General features: G+C 34.2%; 2 protein-coding genes across 4 annotated transcripts in view; both read right to left on the reverse strand.

The window, feature by feature from the left end:
- LOC137656882 (uncharacterized) overlaps positions 1 to 11494 on the reverse strand; it is a 246518-nt gene extending 235024 nt beyond the window's left edge. Inside the window, exon 1 of the mRNA XM_068391252.1 lies at positions 11382 to 11494. Coding sequence (XP_068247353.1) covers positions 11382 to 11391 — 10 coding nt within the window. The 5' untranslated portion in view covers positions 11392 to 11494. The remainder of the gene's footprint in view (positions 1 to 11381) is intronic.
- The window catches only part of Frmd5 (FERM domain containing), a 448328-nt gene continuing 436024 nt past the window's right edge, over positions 7055 to 19358 (reverse strand). For 2 of the 3 annotated variants that reach the window (XM_068391258.1, XM_068391256.1), the window contains one exon: positions 7055 to 11511. In XM_068391258.1, the coding sequence (XP_068247359.1) occupies positions 11015 to 11511 (497 nt within the window). In that variant the 3' untranslated portion in view covers positions 7055 to 11014. The remainder of the gene's footprint in view (positions 11512 to 19358) is intronic. The other variant, XM_068391257.1, reaches the window with a different exon arrangement.

Here is a 19358-nt window from a genome sequence, read left to right on the forward strand (position 1 = left end):
GGGAGGAAGAGAAAACTTCTGTTGATCACTTTCAAATGAAAAGGCTCCCAAGTGAATCACAGTTAGTGCCAGAAAATAGTACAAATGGTACTCTATTAATTATAACTTTTTAACTATGTTTTAGTATGCTTTTTATATGAGGTACTGTATCTTAAAAATGTACAGTGTAAAAACGGCCCATAATAGAAGCATCATTGGGTAGGAAACCAATTAATGCTATTTCCATTCATCCGTATGAGGAAATTGATTCAACGTTCGAACAATTTGGTGTTTGCACATGATTTTGGAACAAATTATGTTTGACCTCCAAGGTACCACTATACAGTATATTATATGCATGTGTGTTTGTACTGTATGAGTGTAAATGTACTGTAGTACTGCATATACATACAGCATCCATATTTGAATGTGTATACAAACTGTATACTGAATGCATCCCTATATGTTATACTTGCATACCTATCAAAGCAACAAAAAACAATCAATAATGCTAAAATAACACTGATTCTGTTATTGGTTGCTTTAATAAATGCAATTATGTATAATCACTAGTCTGAATTTGCTGAACTATTCAGAGCATAAAAGGAAGGCTGTTGCTTCACACAAATTTGTTAGAACAGATCTGCTTAAATTTTCACTTTTCATCTAAATTTTTTTCAATTTGACAGCAGTCAATTTATAGTTTTTTTAAGTTTTGGTCTTTTCACTTATAACACTGCACAGTACATGAACTTTCTCAATTTCACTACACTATGCACAGTCTCAGAAGGAACTTTCACAGTGTGCACTGCAACATCTGGCATCTTGGCATAATATACAGTACTTCAGAAAAAGAAAAAACCTTTCAAAAACAAAAAGCAAGTCAATACTTTCTTTCTCTGTTAAACCTAGACGGATACAACCTATGAAATTGAAGACCAAAGCAAAATTAATAAAACTATACTGTATTAGATATTGCAATATGCATTTTCAGAATCTTCAGTTTGACAGATCATGTGCAGTTATTTTACCAAACAATAACTGATACAAAAGTATTACTGTACATGTGTATGCCTTCTTACAATTAAAACTACCTGTACTGGTTCACCTTGAGAAAGTTAATTATATTAGATGTTAATACTGCACATTTCTATAATCACGTACCATGATTCAAAGAATTACAATACAATGAAAAAATGTAAAGAGAATGAGTACCTATCCTTTAAAATAAATTCATATAAGGTCTCTAGTTAATTTTATAGGGAATTAATACTTGATGCTCACCTAGAGCATCAGCCAAATACCAATATTGCAAATTGCAGACCAATTTAACAAAATGCTTCAATATTCAGAAAGTTACATTGGCAAAATATATTTGAGGAATTCTTTGTTCAATAAATTAAATAGTGTGGATCAAACAGATATGCTTAAATCTTTTTGGTATATGAGAACTTGGAGATAATATTAAGGGAATACTGTATTCAAGAATGAATGGAATACCTTTGATAAAATAAAAGCATAAACATGAGTTAGGCACACATTCCAGGTTTCAAGAATCATTTCATCTTTCTTCAAACATCCCCACAATTTTATTCTGAATTATCTTTTACAATAAAGACCCTTTACACCACAAATGCCAACAAACAAACAAAATTAACTCCAAAATTTATACAGTTTCTTTCTAAAGATCTTAAGTCAAACTTTCTTAACTAATAACCCTACACTTATCAAATAAATTCAACAAAGATTCCCTATAACGCTTTTATAATAAACCAACTGTAGTTGCATTGTGAATATATATACATAACCTTTAACTTTTGTATCTGAAATGTTTATCTCCATCTGTTTAGGAGATTAAAAATTAGATTCACATCATAAGGATTACTTCACTGTCAGTTACATAGATATTACTTAATATATCTTTTTTTTATATCCAATATGTTTTGATCAAAACATAAATCTATGAGAGAGAGAGAGAGAGAGAGAGAGAGAGAGAGAGAGAGAGAGAGAGAGAGAGAGAGAGAGTGTGTGTGTGTGTGTGTGTGTGTGTGTGTGTGTGTGTGTGTGTGTGTGTGTGTGTGTGTGTGTGTGTGTGTGTGCATTACAATAGCAAGTGACAAGTTCGATGCAAAACATGCATATCAAATCTTGGTTCAACAGAAAGTATAAGAAACAGTTGAGGTATAGCATTAGTTTAGTTTTAGTAAACATATAATTAAATTGTTTATTTGTGAGGATGGTTTGGCATAAGTGAAATTCCATTTCTGTATATGAAGCCAGATCTTTCTACCTAATACTGTTATATCAACAATACTTGACACTGCTCTCAAGAGGATAAACAGAATAATGAAACTGTACTTGTTGATATGCCTATCTTTTCTGTAATTTGGGGGATTTACTTGACAGATCATACTTATAAAAGATTATCGTTGCCATCATTATATTATCAATAAAGTACTGTATTACTCTACAAAACTGTTGAGATGTCTTTTGAAAAAGAAAAAGAAAACCACCTGTGCTTACCTTTTATGGAACATTATTTCAGGAGAGCTCTAGGATATGTTGCAAAATCCCTTACATTTATACCTAATGTTAACTGAATACTAAAACCCTAAGCATATGCATACAATATTTTTCATACGAAAGGAGAATGTGAAGCATACAAAGCTATTAAGTTATCACAATTGTATAACATCTTTGGCAGTATTGCAAATGTACACCTGTCATAAAAATATACAGTTTTACAATATGTAGCAAGATAAATCATTCAGAACAAAAATTAACAGCAGCATATTACACATGTATCTTGAACACATGTAGGGGCACAGAATACATTACAAATAACATTCAACTAATAGAACTTTCAAGTATTACGTATGGTGTAAAAGGTAAAATGGATATTTTCTACCAATTTTCTCTCAGAGACAAAAAAAAAAAAATACCTTTCACACATGCAGCTTTGTGTTAAGTACCCTTCCTTACAAAATATAATCTTGGTTGATACACAGGAAGGCCTAAGATAAGTCCTCTTGATACAGTAACAGTCAGAGTTTGTGTTAAAATTTACCATTTGTAAATACTGTTCCCCTAAATTTGCTCAAAATGCAGTGCTCTTCTGAATAAACTCATCAGCAAAAGAAAGTCAATGGCCCGGCTATTATGATCTACTCTGGTCCATTCTCAACCAATTGAGAAGAATATATTGTACACCAAAGGCCTACTATGCCTAATACAGAGTAAGCCTCGGCCCCTGTACATCAATACTGTCATTTTACAGCTATTGCAATCATTAATATTAATATTACCCACTCAAGCAAAGTAAAGGTGGCTTTCAACACTAACATTATTGTAACTCCTATAATGTACTGTATTGTCTCCAATCTCCGTCTGTTTCCTTTATATGATGTCTTCAATCCACATCTACTATTACTGTATATTATAAAAGTAGTATAACCAGACCTGCGTTAAAATGTTTGACTCTCGTAGGGCTAGCCCCAATCTGCTTCTGTACATCAGTACAGTCTACCTTTTGTATTTTGGATGTGAACAAAAACTGATAAGATTAATTCTGACAATATTTTGGTTGAGTTTGAAATCAAATACAGTACCAGCTAAATAAAAAGCACTGTATATTTCTATCAAATAAGATATTGTACACTGCATATAAAATAAAAACCACCCTATATTTCTTCCATATAGTAATCAAAACACTTCAAGCTTGGATAAAAATTGCAATCTTAAGTGATTCTTAGTAAAATAGGCATGGCAATTCTATTTCAAAAGACACAAAAGGACTTAGGTGTAAAATGAAATGCCATTCAGCATTATTTGTCTTTTTTCTATATGGTTATCGTCCATTTCCACAAATGTAAGAAAGCATTCATATCTATGCGTATATCAGTAACCTCATTGGGAATTAACTTAACACTATAACAAAAACACAACATTTCCTGTACTGCAATAAACGGAATGCCCCCAAAATTAACCTTTTGAACTTAATTTTCAGTACTCCATTTAATATATCAGAAAAATTAAACAAACTAGTCAATGGTAACTAATTACTTGAGTGAAATGTGTTCTGAATTCTCTAATCAATGAACAATTATGAAAATTATAACAATCATAAGATATAATATATTTCAGTTATGGCAAGAAGCTGTCAAGATCAAAACTTAGTTAGATGTGAATCATTATCTCCCATTATTCTCTCAAATCATGCTATCTATATAAGATGGATAAACAGTTAATGAAAGGTAGAATTTGCTTGTAAAATTTCCAAGTCTTTTATAAGAGTCCTATGGGATAGGAAATAGTAGTACATTTTTACAAGGCTGCTTAGTATATACATGGACGGATTAGTAGTAATACTTAGGATTTTCCTGAAAAGGAGATTTTATCGATGTAGAAGAAAAAGATTTTTTAGATTGAGGAATTTTTCCCTTATGAAGGATACTTCATTAACTGACCAAAAAAAAATATATCGAGTTTGCAATAGTAATAATGTTTTGCAAGGTATTAGACTTTAGGAGATAGTGTTTTTAAGGAACAGAAAATTCTTCAATTGCAATTTATAATGAAAAAACGAGTGCTTGTTTGAAGAAACATTTATACTTGATTTTATGAAACAGCCTAGATATGCAATAAAAAAAAAAAAAAAAAAAAAAAAAATGGGGAATATCAAGGTTCAGTGGAATTCTCTTAATGTGAAATATGTAAACCATCTTCAAGTATACTAGTATAAAATTAACATAACTGCTGATGTTTCATTGAGCATTGCTACTCATAGTGCAAGTAACTAAGGCTATTGAACACACTCCTTGCACCTATTCTACCTTTCTTCAACACAAGAGACCTCCCTGACCCTGTAACTGAAAGACTTTCATCCTAATAATTAACTTCACACTGAAATACGTCAAGCCTAACTAAGTAAAACAGGAAACCCAATTGTCCCTCTGCAGTACCAGTATAGTCCAAGGATCTTTCTCAAATAATAACAAAAACTATAAAGTCTCATGAGCGGGTGTGCATAGCTGAATCATTCCTCTGACCATTAAACTGTTAGGATGAAAAATAATGATAAAAAACACAAAATTAAATCATTATTTTACTTGAGTGATAAAATTATTTCATACCCCTATCCTGTTTGTTAATTTGGGGTACAATAGCCAAGATTCTTAAAATATAAAACCATAAACTTGGAAGTACGCAAGAAGTCATTAAGTCGTCTCGTCACATGCAATGAAATACTGTAGTCTACTCTCGATTTACCAGCGTCATTTTCTTTTACTTTGGGAAATTAAGACCAAATCAGGCTATTCCAATCTCTATAGGATCCTGTGAAAGTAATATGAAGTATTGTTTGAAATGGACTGCAGTATTGACTTGCAAGTGTGTACTAGTTAATGACAAAGCCGTTTTAATTTTACATGTACTTGAGAATCAGTGCAAGCATGTTGTAGAGCTCAGCATTTTTTGTTACTCTCAATAATTTTTAAATAGTTTGACATACACCGGTTCCAACTTTATGCCACTCATAATTAAGTATTAAATACAAAAATAAAATCCTTGTTGTGTAATTTTTCACGATATTATGTTGGTTGCTACATCATAAATAATGATCAAGTGCTGTACTGTATGGTAATGTGCTTCACATGGAAGCTTATTAATTAGGTATCTGGTTATTTTTAAAATGATAGCAGACTGCAAGTACTATTCCGTGGTCAGTATGCATATAGAAAACATACATCCCTTTATCAGGCAAACATCCAACCTACATTGAAATTCAAGACGTAGAGCGGGGTATTAATGTACTGTATTATCTTGAATATTAAATTCCTTTTATTATTATTTAAAGGTAGTAGGTTGGCCAGGGCACCAGCCACCCATTGAGATACTACTGCCAGAGTGTTATTGGATCCTTTGACTGACCAGACAGTAATGCATTAGATCCCTCTCTCTGGTTACGGATCATTTTTTTTTGCCTACACATGCACCGAATAGTCTGGCATATTCTTTACAGATTCTCATTTTTCCTCATACACCTGACAACACTGAAATTACCAAACACCTCTTCGCTCAAGGGGCTAATTACTGTACTGTAATTGTTCAGTGGCTACTTTCCTCTTGGTAAGGGTAGAAGAGACTCTTTAGCTATGGTAAGGAGCTCTTCAAGGAGAAGGACACTCCAAAATCAAACCATTGTTCTCTAGTCTTGGGTAGTACCATACCCTCTGTACCATGGTCTTCCACTGTCTTGACTCAGAGTTCTCTTGCTTGAGGGTACACTAGGGCACACTGTTCTGACTTGTTTCTCTTCCTCTTGTTTTGTTACATTTTTTATAGTTTATATAGGAGATATTTATTTGAATGTTACTCTTCTTAAGAATTCTATTTTTCCTTGTTTCCTTTCTTCACTGGGCTATTTTCCCTGTTGGAGCCCCTGGGCTTATAGCATCCTGCTTTTCTAACTAGGGTTGTAGCTTAGCAAGTAATAATAATAATAATAAAAATAATAATAATAATATTGTTTATTATTATTCTTATGATTATTATTATTATTATCATTATTATAATAATAATTATTATTATTATTATTATTATTATTATTATTATTATTATTATTATTATTATTATTATTATTATTACTTGCTAAGCTACAACTCTAGTTGGAAAAGTTGGATGCTATATAAGCCTACGGGCCCCAACAGGGAATATAGCCCAGTGAGGAAAGGAAACAAGGAAAAATAAAATATTTTAAGAACAGTGACACCATTAAAATAAATATTTCCTATATAATCTATAAAAACTTTAACAAAACAAGAGGGAGAGAAATTAGATAGAATAGTTTGCCCAAGTGTACCCTCAAGCAAGAGAACTCTAACCCAAGACAGTGGAAGACCATGGTACAGAGGCTATGGCACAACCCAAGACTAAAGAACAATGGTTTGGTTTTGAAGTGTCCTCCTAGAAGCACTGCTTACCATAGCTAAAGTCTATTTTACCCTTACCAAGAGGAAAGTAGCTACTGAACAATTACAGTGCAGTACTTAACCCCTTGAGTGAAGAATAATTGTTTGGTAAACTCAATGTTGTCACATGTATGGAGACAGAGGAGAATCTGTCAAGAATAGGCCAGACTATTCGGTGTATGTGTACGCAAAGGAAAAGTGAACCGTAACCAGAGAGAAGGATCTAATGTAGTACTGTGATTTCTATGGACTGGTTTCACAAGTAGGCCTACTTCATCTTGCAGTTCCATTAGAACCAGTCAGACAATCTGAAACTGCCACCCGAGGACGTAAGAGCTCTCATTTTAGTGGATCATGCTCTACCTCATCGACAGCTAGACAAGATGATGAGTGGTGATAGGAAAATAAGAACCATAAATCTTCCTCTGAACACCACACTGGTCATTCACTTCAAGGATCAATGGGTAATAATTGCCAGCAAGCAGATGTACCACAAAAGCACTAAGACAAAGTTTTTTTTAATTTTATAAGAGGAAGACAATCTTGAAAATGACATAAGGTGATTGTACTTTATGAAATATCAAAAACTTTAACTTGAAGTCTGTTATATACAATTTTGCCATATCTTGGGAAGATTAACAAAAATTACCACCCTTGAAAAATCCTGGACAAAGCAGTTGGTTGATATTGATCCAAATTATGACTTTAAAAATTTTGAGGCAACTGACTTTTGCCCACTGCTAGATTAGTCAGTAAAAACATAAGTTAACTTTGAGGATGTCAATGAATGGTTGGATGTAGATGAGACAAAGCCTGGGTACTGTATAAAGAAACAGCAGGGGAAAGACTAAAATATTCACCAATACCATAAACTGCAGCTAACCATGATTTCCAACAACCATCAACAAGTAAAACAGGTGCATGTAACTGCAATAGGGGTACAAAAAAGTTCCTTGGACTCAGATTGAATATTATTCCGAGTCAATACTACACGGCCTCTGCAATAAAAACTCATCTCTACACATTATGAAGTATATATATAAGGTAAATGCAAACTATTTCATCCAATTTACATCACTATAAATTATGTTTTTCATATACTATCAATAAATTTTGCTATTTCATTGTTTTTATATGCCTTGTTCTGACTTCTTAGACTACCCTTCCCCCTACTAGTTTGTTAAACTGAAATTAGACTGCATAGACATTGCTAGATCTCATGACTTCTACTCTATTGAAGCTTGCTAAGCAAGATTATGGTCTCTATGCAGTTGGAAGACTGCTAAATGCAATCGGGTGAATGGATCATGTTTTGGACTATCTAGCAATTAACCATCAGCTAACCTCAGTCTAGTAAGAAAACAGATATAAAATCTTTAAAAAGAAGATTAAACCGCAGGTACAGATTTGTCAAATCACTTGGTACTAGAGAGAGATCTCTTGTACATGGAGGATTCAGAAAATGTGAACGAAACATTCACTTACTATAAAAAAAAAAAAGTTTGGTGAACTGCCATCATTTGCATGTGCTATGGGATGTTACATACAAAGCTCTTCATACTTGCCTTAAGAATCTATCAACAAGGGAAATTCCAAGCCATCTTATGCTTCCCCCAAAAAGAGAATTGTGAATAATTCATTGGGGGGAAAAGTAACAGGTCCCTTCAATTTGATGGAAGACAACCCCTTAAGGCAACCGTCGTGACCAAACCAGAATTTTGTCTCTGGAAACAATTTAGTAGTTGATCAGTTGCACTCCAAAAGCAAGATTCTTCAATGTGCCCTCAATTAAGATGGCTAAACCCATCACTAAAGCAGTAGTAAAGACTAGAGAATTTCATTCAAAGAAGTGTCTTTACTTTCTGAGGAGCAGGTTTATATGGATAAATTATCACATTGCTAAAGAGAAAATTAAATCCCATTTTAAAAGAAATAACCTAAAGAGAACACTTACGGCATCTAAAATTCATGTTCACATTTCTGAGATAATGACTTTAAATTGGTGAAAGAAAACAAAGTCTTTCATTAGCTGTTTTCACATAATGTAAGGAAAGTCCTCAATTCTGTACTTTCCTTTTCCTCTTTACATGCAAGTTTTTTCTAGTTTCAATGGTTTCTATGGAATAACAAATATTAACCTATCTTCTGCATTTATTGAGCTAAGAGGCTTTTTTGTGAATTATCATCTAAAATATACTATCTTAAAAATAATGCAAATATTTCAGAATCATCAAAGCTTCCAAATATTCAAATTGATACATATATACAGTGCTCTAAATTCAAGGGACATTTTTGTTCAGCACACATAAAGAGGTAATTATTACCTGCATCTCAATACTGTACAGGTACTAGATTCTCAAAATGTAAAAGGAAATATTTGACCTATATAGTTCTGAGTAAAAATGTATTCTCACATCTAATTGCATAGCATTGGTAGTTCTAACTAAAAACACCTACTCTTTTATATCAAACATATAATCAATTCTAGTCACATATCTATCACTGCAAAGCATTTCTGCAAGATAACTTTACACATGAATGATAAAAGTACAAGTGAATCATGCAATTCTCCCAATTTCTAATGTATAAGAATATTTGCTGAAACCTGACTAGGGATTTGCATACATGTACAGTAATGCATTTTTTGAGTACTATTTTACTCAGTCCTAGGGCATTATTCAACTTGAATTACATACTTGCGTAATGATCCTAACTAAACCTTTCCTGGGGTGGAACACCCGACCTAACCAATACTAGGGTACTGCAACATATGGTAACCATTCTGGGGTGTCTTGTCCTTCCAAATACATCTTAGGGTGTTGTATAAACATCCCCAGCATTCATCATCATTCAATCTTGAACAGTCACAGAAATCTGGTCAAGTTTTACTGAATATTTTGACCTAGAGTTAAAGTGAGAAAATTTTGAGAATCCAGTCTCTGATTAGTGCTGCCTTTAGAGATAAATACAATAACAAGAACAGATGCCGAAGCAGACGGAGATTATTTGCAAAAATTTAGACAATACTTATTCATAGCCATAATGAATATCATAGAATTAATGTTATTGCTTGAGGAATTCGTACCACATAAACTGCAATATATTTTCACATGGGGCTAAGGCCTATAAATTTACAATGCCTGAGTCAATGGAATGTGAAAAAAGTTTTAGCTTTTTAGGGAAAGATAAGATGATATGTTGTCACTTAATCAAGATATTTCTCACTTAAAATTGCCTAAATAAAACAGCACAGCATTGTAAGATGTGTATAAGAACAATAAAATTGTACTTGTTGAGTATACAAAAAAGCAGTTTTAACATTCATGCAGTACTAAAAATAAGATTTGATATTGTACTACACAGGCTGATGAAGACTGTACGAAATAGGATTCAATTCAGTAAAACTTCCAGCACCCATAAAGACGAAAAAAACCTAAAACGAATTCCAGCACAGAGTGCTTTGGATAAATGTATAATTTCCTTCATTGAAGTTAATGGAGAATTTGCTATGATGCTGTTAACAATATTTGCTGCACTGTTATGATTAAATCTTTACAGCACTGGTTTCACCACTCCTAAAGTCTACCCTACTACAACACCAGTTTCTTCAAATTTGAGCAAAGAAAACAAAAGCATGCATTTATAACTGCAATCTAAGCTTACACATAAGCTTAAGCATTTAAGTATCTCCTATATCACTTTTTAGCTAATGCAAGTTTTGTTCTCCTGAATGTAATTAGACAGCATTCATTCTTTACGAAAGATATAATTTTCAGCACAGTACTTGAACTGTTGAAAATGGTTAAAATAAATGTTTCCAATTGTTGATAATAAGCAATGTAAAGTTGCAGGAACGTATTTGCAACATTATGGACACATAAATAAACTGTATCCAACAAATTTGTTTACAAAAACAGTACTTCCACCAGCAAAGTATTTATGAATTAATAGCACAAAATATAAATCATCAAATCTCATAAATGTTATGTACATACAACCATGATTTAATCATGGTATAAATTACCCAACTGGTCAACCTGGAAGAATGAGTCATATTATAAAATAATTCAAGATTTAATACCCAACCACCTTCTAAAAAGTTCTTTAATGGGCTGATAATACTGAATTCTTAGAAGCATCATTTCTCTCGTCGATGCAAATCCCTGAAGTAATCCCCCTTCACTTTCAAAGACTAAAATCACTGAGCAAGTTAGGACAAAAACTACAAAGATAAAAGCCACCATAAAAACCCTAAGAAAAGTCTTAACGTTATGCCTCGTTAACCGCCCTCTAAGCAATCTCTGAGCTCCTCCCCGGGTTAAATCTTGAGGTAGAGAAAGTGGTGGTATTCTTATCGCTTCTCTGACAGCAGGAGCAATAAGGGTTGTCGTTGAACTTATGGACTGTTTATCTTCTCTGTCTGATAATAATAACCTTGGGTCATTGATGATATTGTGGGGATGGCCAAGGGTTTCTGTTGACGATGTATCACCAAATTCGCTCATATGACCACCTCTGTCTCTGTAATCATGGAAGAGTTGTTGCTGAAGCAAAGCTTCTTCCCCTGAAAAATATACATTAAAATTAGCGGGAAAAATAAACATGGTATTACTAAATCATATACAACTATCAATTCCAAACCCTATAATGAAAAAAGCAACTCTCACAGCATTTAAATATTATAACTATCTTTCTTAATTTTCTTTTAGGTGAACACTGAAAGAGATAATGTAAGTGCATCACATTTCTTCCCAACAGTATTATAGCTTCTTATAATGTTAACTTGAAACATGAAACATTCATTACTGTACTCTACTCTACTTCATAAACCAATACGCTTTCAATGCATACAACTTTTCACAGTATTCCAGTAAAATTGAATCTATATCAAATAGAATTTTGGAAATATGTAAAACGAAAAAGAAAACAGTATCTTTAAATACAGTATTCTAATAGTAAAAATAGAATTGTAATAATAAGATTGCTTATTTCTATACTCACCTGGCATTCAACTTGCTTCACTTCCTCAGATAGTTACAGTAAATGGTAACATTTACCCTTAAACTAAAAATTTCCAGTTTTCTATTCCTGTAATAGCCTTATCTCTCTACTGTAGTATTGGAATCATATGGCAATACTAACGTGAGAATCGATCACATCCCTTTGTCTTCAGGTCTCAAAGTTGAATTTAGTTCAACAACCTCTTGATTTCACTAGTTGATGGGTAGGGGCTGCATGTACAGTGCACAATTGAAAAGTGAGTATTTAAGTACATAATTTCAACATTGTAATTCTTAATTTCAATGAACACCCCCTGGTGCTAACATTGCCAATACAGTACCCATAATAAGATGGAGGTGGTACAGTGAAGGCAAGATTCAGGAAATGTAAAGCCCCAGCTTGCTTAAGTATTTTAAATTACTAAGAGATTCAACTTTCCTTAAAAACTACTTTAATGGTAATTCACCTAAACTGAGATAAAGAAACAACCCATGCTTCCAGACTGTAAATCCTAAAATTAAAAACTCCCAATCAGCTAAAACTGGATTATATCAAGGAATTTAAAAATCTAAAAATTCCTCTCAGAAACAAACAACTGACTAATAAAGTGAGCATTGACAAAGTAAAAACCTATTTTTGGGGAGGGGCTGTGTGGTCTCAAAGGACTTTCCTGCTAAATTATAGACAAGGAATCCAATTATATAAAGCCAGCCAAGTACCACACATGCATGTAGCACCACTTGGAGACCTTTCAGGTATTGAAGTGTCTTATATACACCTTATGCCCAGACCAACCCATAATGCCTGGATGTCCTTAAATTGCATTAGTGAAAAATGCTAACCAAGAGGCAATTTTTCTCACATTATGAGTTTTAGAGATGAAAAGATAATCAACTTTTGTAATAAAGGAGGTAATTAGAATATGGATAGACCCTGTTGAAAGGGACTTGTTGGTCTGGGTATTTTGAAACAGACTGCCACCTAAAGACATAGATCTCTACAGATACAATTGCAAGGTAGACACTGGACAGAGGTCTGCATATCCTGATCCAAAAGCTGTAATATAAAGAGGATACTGCCCCTGATATGAGGCTTTCAACTTTTGGCTAAGAACAGAAGATCCGGAATAAGGATTAGAAGATGCCTAGGGATGGTGGTAATAAACTCTTGATCTCTCAGAAAGGCTGCAAGCTCAGACTCTTGCTACTGAGGCTGAAGCTATAAAACAAAATAGCTTTCTGTAACAATTCTTCAAGGAAAATGAAGGAATTATCTAAATTGCTAAAAGCCTCAGCCCTATCCAGAGACCAAGGTACTGAAGGGCTGGTGGAGATGGTTTATGTAGGGCAAAAGTCTGGGTATTCTTTTGAAATGTCCCAGTCTAAACCCACTCTAAAAGCTGGCTTGAGGGTTCTGTCTGCATATTTATATGACAATACTGTTGATGGCTTAAGCTTCCTTCCAGGGTGATTTAGCATGAAAACCTATCCCTCAGGAAGGTCATCCATGCCTTCCTAACTGGCTGGTATTGTATGGTGGAAGACTTCTTGCAGCTCATCAAATATGTCATGCTGAGAGTGAAAATTCCCTACCTTACATATGGGAGAGAAAATCCAAGCATGAAGATTTTGGGTTAGAAAGACAATCTGACTTTCTACTTTATGATTCAGCTGTGCTGACCAAAGAGGATGTAACCTCAGTCTAAAATGCTGGAGCAATGAACAGTTCAACCAATGTGGAGCTACTAGCACAGCTGTCCCTGAAAAGTCCTGAAGAATATTCAAAGCCTTTGAAATAATACTTGGAGGACATAGATAAATTGAGGACCTTTTCTAATCCAGCTTCTAGGCATTTCTAAGCAACTGCCTGAGAAACACCATTTGGAACTACATATAATGGAAGATTGTAGTTCTCATTCAATGTAAACATTTCTATTTGGAGATCTGGGACCAACTCTAGGATCTCTTGGAAAGAGCTCTGACCCAGGATCCATTCTGTGACTAGAACGGTCTGTCTGGACATGACGTCCGCTACTAGATTTAAAGATCTGGACAGATAGAATGGGGAGAGAAATAAATTCCTCTCCTAAAGGAACTTCATAAAGTAAAGAGTAAATGCAATGAAAATTCTCGAGCATGTACTCCCCTCCTAAGGAAACAGACTGCTACCTTTTTGTCTAAGAAAGTCTTGATACGAGAATTCCTTCTTAGGCTGAGTCTCTTCAAGGTCCAGAGAACCACCATCAGTTCCAACACATCTATGTGAAATGCATGAACTGAGAGGACCATTTTCTGAACACAGGTTTCCTCTGAATGACCTCCCCAACTGACCGTAATGCATCTACATGGAAGATCATGGAAATCTGGGGAGAGACCAATGGGATTGACATGAAAATGGACTTTGCTTTGATCCATGGTCTAATAATTCTTTTGCAGGGCTGTAGTAGCCTATTGGAAATGTCCATGCTAGAAAATCTGTTGGATGAGGGTTTGAGACTCACAAGCTTAATGATTTCTAGTAATGTTTGTAACACCATCCTCCGCATGAGATAGGGATGGGAGGTTTGGGAGAGCAAATAGGTCTACTTGCCAAGTCATCATCAGTTATTGCCTGTGATGAGCTCAATAGCAACTGAACTACTGTAGAGTGTCTCTGATGTACACAATGAGTCTGTGCTTTGTACATTGAAACACTGGACCAAGAGCCAATATTACTCTGGTACTTTGTCATATGGGATTGACTGTCCAAGCTTTCCATAGTAACATCCTTGGAAACCACAAAGCATATTAACCAAAAAAAAAAAAAAAAAAAAACTGGTGGGCAGGGAAAGGTTGCTTATGAGCACTTACTTCAGCAGGAGGAGGGAGTTTTGGATCCAGACTGCCAACCCAGTCCCCTATCTCAAGATCCAATGATCATATAAAACTGACCAGATCACATAAATGCGAGAGTTTTGCAATAGAAAGCCTGAAGTAATTAGATATAGCAAGGTTCAAGGAGAAGCTATTAATTCTCTAAATATCTGTATACCAACAAAACCACACTGACTGGTACACCAGAACAGTTAGATACAACTTGAGGATACAATCAGAGTAGGTTAAAGGAGTACTATTACCTCTGAATAGCTGATAGGGGTTGCGGTGGCCAATGCAGTAACGTCCCTGTCTGGTGAATGCTAGACTGGGGTTTGAGTCCTGCTCAAATTAGTTTGTTCCTTTGGTCGCTGTAACCTCACCATCCTTGTGAGCTAAGGATGGGGGGTTGGGGGGAGCCTACAGGTCTATCTGCTCAATCTTCAGCAGCCATTGCCTAGCCCTCCTCAGTCCTAGCTTGGGTGGAGAGGGGGCTTGGGCGCTAATCATATGTATAAATGGTTAATCTCTAGGGCAGTATCCTGCTTGATAGGGAAATGTCACTGTCCCTTGCCTCTACCATTCATGAGTGCCCTTTAAGCCTTTACTGTACTTTCAAAATATCAAAATTAAGATTTAATTTAATTTACATTCTATAACCATCTAACTTTGGCGCAGTATGTATGTATAAGCCATTAATGGAACGTAGCCCCACCCAGGTGGCTTAAAAGGGAAACAAACATAATCCATTTAAAAGATAGCACACGTGTATATGCCTTACACTCATAGCAATGCGGCTTATTTTAACCTATTCTTGGCAACATTTTGAGTTATCTAATGATTTCAAACATATCTCTCTTCTCAAAGCTCAAAACAACGCTTAACGAACACCCAAAATCCGAGGACAATCCACAGCAAGAAGAGAATTAGAAGCCTCAGAGCTTTGAAAGTGGGTTTATCAATTATCGCTGCATAGTGTAAATTGTTTGACAATAACTTAGTATTATGATGACACCCCAGTAATGAGCCACAAAATTGCCAAAAAATGTGCAAACCATAGGTAGAAAATAGGGAAAAAGAGAGAGGGGGATGCCAACGACGGTGGATCTGAACACGTTGCCAAGATGAGTTGGTAGCAATAATCTACAGTACTGTAAATGACGTTCTTATGATGTGCTTGACATAAAAATTGGGAGTACTGCTGGTTCCCCAGGAATAGAATTTACCCAGGGAACAGGCATCTGGTGATTCTAGCCTTATGATTCCAGGAGAGGAAGGTATAAAACTTTTGTTTACACTTGCAAAAGTTATAGACTCCTACATATAAGCAATGGGATTCTGAGGTACAAATTCATAAAATAATAAAAATTTTCTATTTTTTATTTCTCGAGTATACTATACTAATCATTGCTTTCCTAGCACTTGACTCTTTACTGAGAGGGACAACAAACTACGATTTTGCATGGAAATTATTTTTATGGAAATTATTTATAGATAGCAGGTTAATGCTTTAATGATTACAATTTTTTTTTTTTTCACTCTTTGGAGTGCCTAGGAATGTACACCCACTGGTATGTTACAATGCATTTGTTATGCCATATCATCTACTCATATACTTTTGTGGAACAACCCAATTGCATAGCAAGTTGTTTATTGATATCTCACTCTTATCACAATATTAAATTTTAGCTCTGGGATTTTCACAAAAGGGCAAATAGTGAAATCTTATTTTACTCTAACAAATTATGCAATTAAATAGAACCTTTAAAATGACATCAGATGTTCAGATGTCTCATTCAATGGCACATGGCACCACCTATACTTTTTGTCAGATATGAGATGTTACAGGTACTTATATCATCCAAATAAATTAGCAAAATCACAAATATTAAAAGTAATTTGTAATTTACCTAGCTATAAATCTGAGTTCTTTATTAAGAGTATGCCTTTAGCAAAGCTGGAATGGCAATTTAAATTTAACAGGGTGGTTAAAACTACAACAGTTGGCAAAACTAACACTTTTGATCCTTAGGGATCAGACTTAACAGGTCTCTACGGCTTTCTATGGAAAGAGACATAGCCTCAAATTCCAAGGCTTTCCTCAATAGTGACATTGTCTCCTGTTCTCTATATTATTATCATTACTAGCCAAGCTACAACCCTGGTTGGAAAAGCAGAATTTTACAAGTTACAAGGGCTCCAACAGGGAAAACACCCAGTCAGTAAAGAAAATAAGGAACTAGCAAATAAACTATACATATGTACAGTAATGAACAAAATATATAAAATATTTCAAGATCAGTAACATTGAAATAGATCAGTTTTATATGAACTATAAAAAGAGACTCTCGTCAACTTGTTCAACAGAAAATATACACATACAAAAGAGGTTTAATTTCTGAAGTTACACCGATTCAACTGCCAGATTAGAAAGATCATTCCACAATCTGGAATAAAACTTTTAGAATACTATGTAGTAATGTGCCTTATGATGGAGAAGGCATGACTGTTAGAATTAAGTAGACATTTCTCCCATGTAAGCTTGTATTCTAAACCAAATTTTTCACATATGAAATAAAGGAAATTTGCTTGATGCATTCCACAAGCCCATAAATACAAACATACAATCCTTTTTAAATAAATACAAATTAATAAGTCATCAATAAAGAAATGTTGATTAATTAACTTGCACTTTACTTTTGAGGAGAGTTCTGACTAGCATGAGGGAGATGAGAGAGGAGGAGGAGGAGGAGGTTACTGCTTGGAAGGAGAATCTGTCTCCATGAGTATTACTGGTAAAATATTGGGAGTTCCCTCTCGAGTGACATTCACTATCACTTACTAAAGCACTTAAGTTATGCTTTATAGCCACTTGATCCTCTCCTTTTACGCTCTTACATACAATTCTGATAAGAAACCTACCTAGAAATAACTGGTTTTGCCTTATTTCTAAAACGGCATGAAAATGTAGTAAAATAATCACATCAACACGGCGTGTACACTGAGTGCGAGGTGTATGGGCACTATGCGATTGATTTAGTGCTAGTCTCGTTAGTATTTCTACACAAAATATATGCATATGGAGGGAAATACTTTCTCACAGATCAATACAATGGTTGTACCCCAATTAGAATACTTATGCACGTATACCAATTACCTTGTATTCTGAGATACTAGTAAACCAAATACTACTGTGCATCCGTAATGTTTGCGAATAAAGTCATAAGTGCTAGTGTTGCTGAATGACAGATGGGCGGGGATTTCCCTGCAACACCTACCAATAGTTATAATTACCTCATTAAGTTTTAATAACCATTCCAGCTTAACTGAAGTCTTTCTCATATTAAAGGACAATAGATGTATTCGTGTAAGAACAAATAAAAAATAAATAAAGCATTATAATTGTTCTGTTTTGTAACTACTTTTAGATTACAAAGTCATGTTTATTTTTTAACTGAGAGAGAATTCTAATCCATAAAAGCAGCATTGGAATTATGAAGTAGAGTGTCCCATATTCTATAACATAAAAAGCTTTTATTCAATATACTTTTGTTCAGATGCAACAAAATAAAATTAGTAAGAAGAAGATGAAAAAAAATCTAACAAGAGCAACATCTTGACTTACTGTACATAGTTCAACAGTAAATGGACTAAAACAATAAAGCAAAGAAAATTATTGAAGCAAAAATACAGTACTCTACAATGATGGACAAATAGACAAACATAGACCTATGGAAATCAATAGCCAATTACTAAAGGGGAAGAGAAGAAAAGAGACAATGCATTTAATATGAAGAGGTTATGGAACACAGAAAAATGGCACATACAGTATATGTTAACTTTTCTCAAACATTTTATTTGAAAAAGCTGAATATTATAAAAGCTGATATGCTCCATATACAGGACTTATGGTGGAATCAAGGACAAAGTTTTAAGGCACTGTCACTTGGACAAATTTCTTGGCATCTTTCTGTAAAGTTGACTTTTAAATTGTGCTTAAGTTGTATGTGTGCAGGTTTGTGATTTTGCTCTAAAGAATCTGCACCTTTATGGACATTGGAAGAATGGAAAAGGCTGTCCAATTACTTTTCCTACCTATAATACAAATTGCATCAACAATATGGAAGGTAAGATCAACCTCACCTGTCATTTTATATCCTATTCTAATGAAAAACAAAAGTTTACATTTTCAGCTTTTAAAGACAATATGGATCTACAGCCTCTTGGTTACCATGCTATATCCATGTTTATGGAAAACCAGAAACTGACCCTAAAAACATTTTAAGATCATGTATCATAAATGTGAAGTCAATTAATAGTTTTCATAATATTAGAGGGTTGAATGCATATACAGTAATTACTGACTAGAAAAAGGAAAAATATTAAATTTTCATAATAAAATCTATCATTTCAATACTTACCAGATATTTACTGTTATAGTACAGTATACAATTTCAAGCATAGTTTTGTTTGACAAACTTCAAGAACTGGAAAATTATATGTGCATTTTGTGGGACTAGCCCTACTATACAGTAAGAGTTACTAATAGTTCATCATG

Source organism: Palaemon carinicauda, chromosome 17, assembly GCF_036898095.1.
Source record: "Palaemon carinicauda isolate YSFRI2023 chromosome 17, ASM3689809v2, whole genome shotgun sequence".
NCBI lineage: Eukaryota > Metazoa > Arthropoda > Malacostraca > Decapoda > Palaemonidae > Palaemon > Palaemon carinicauda.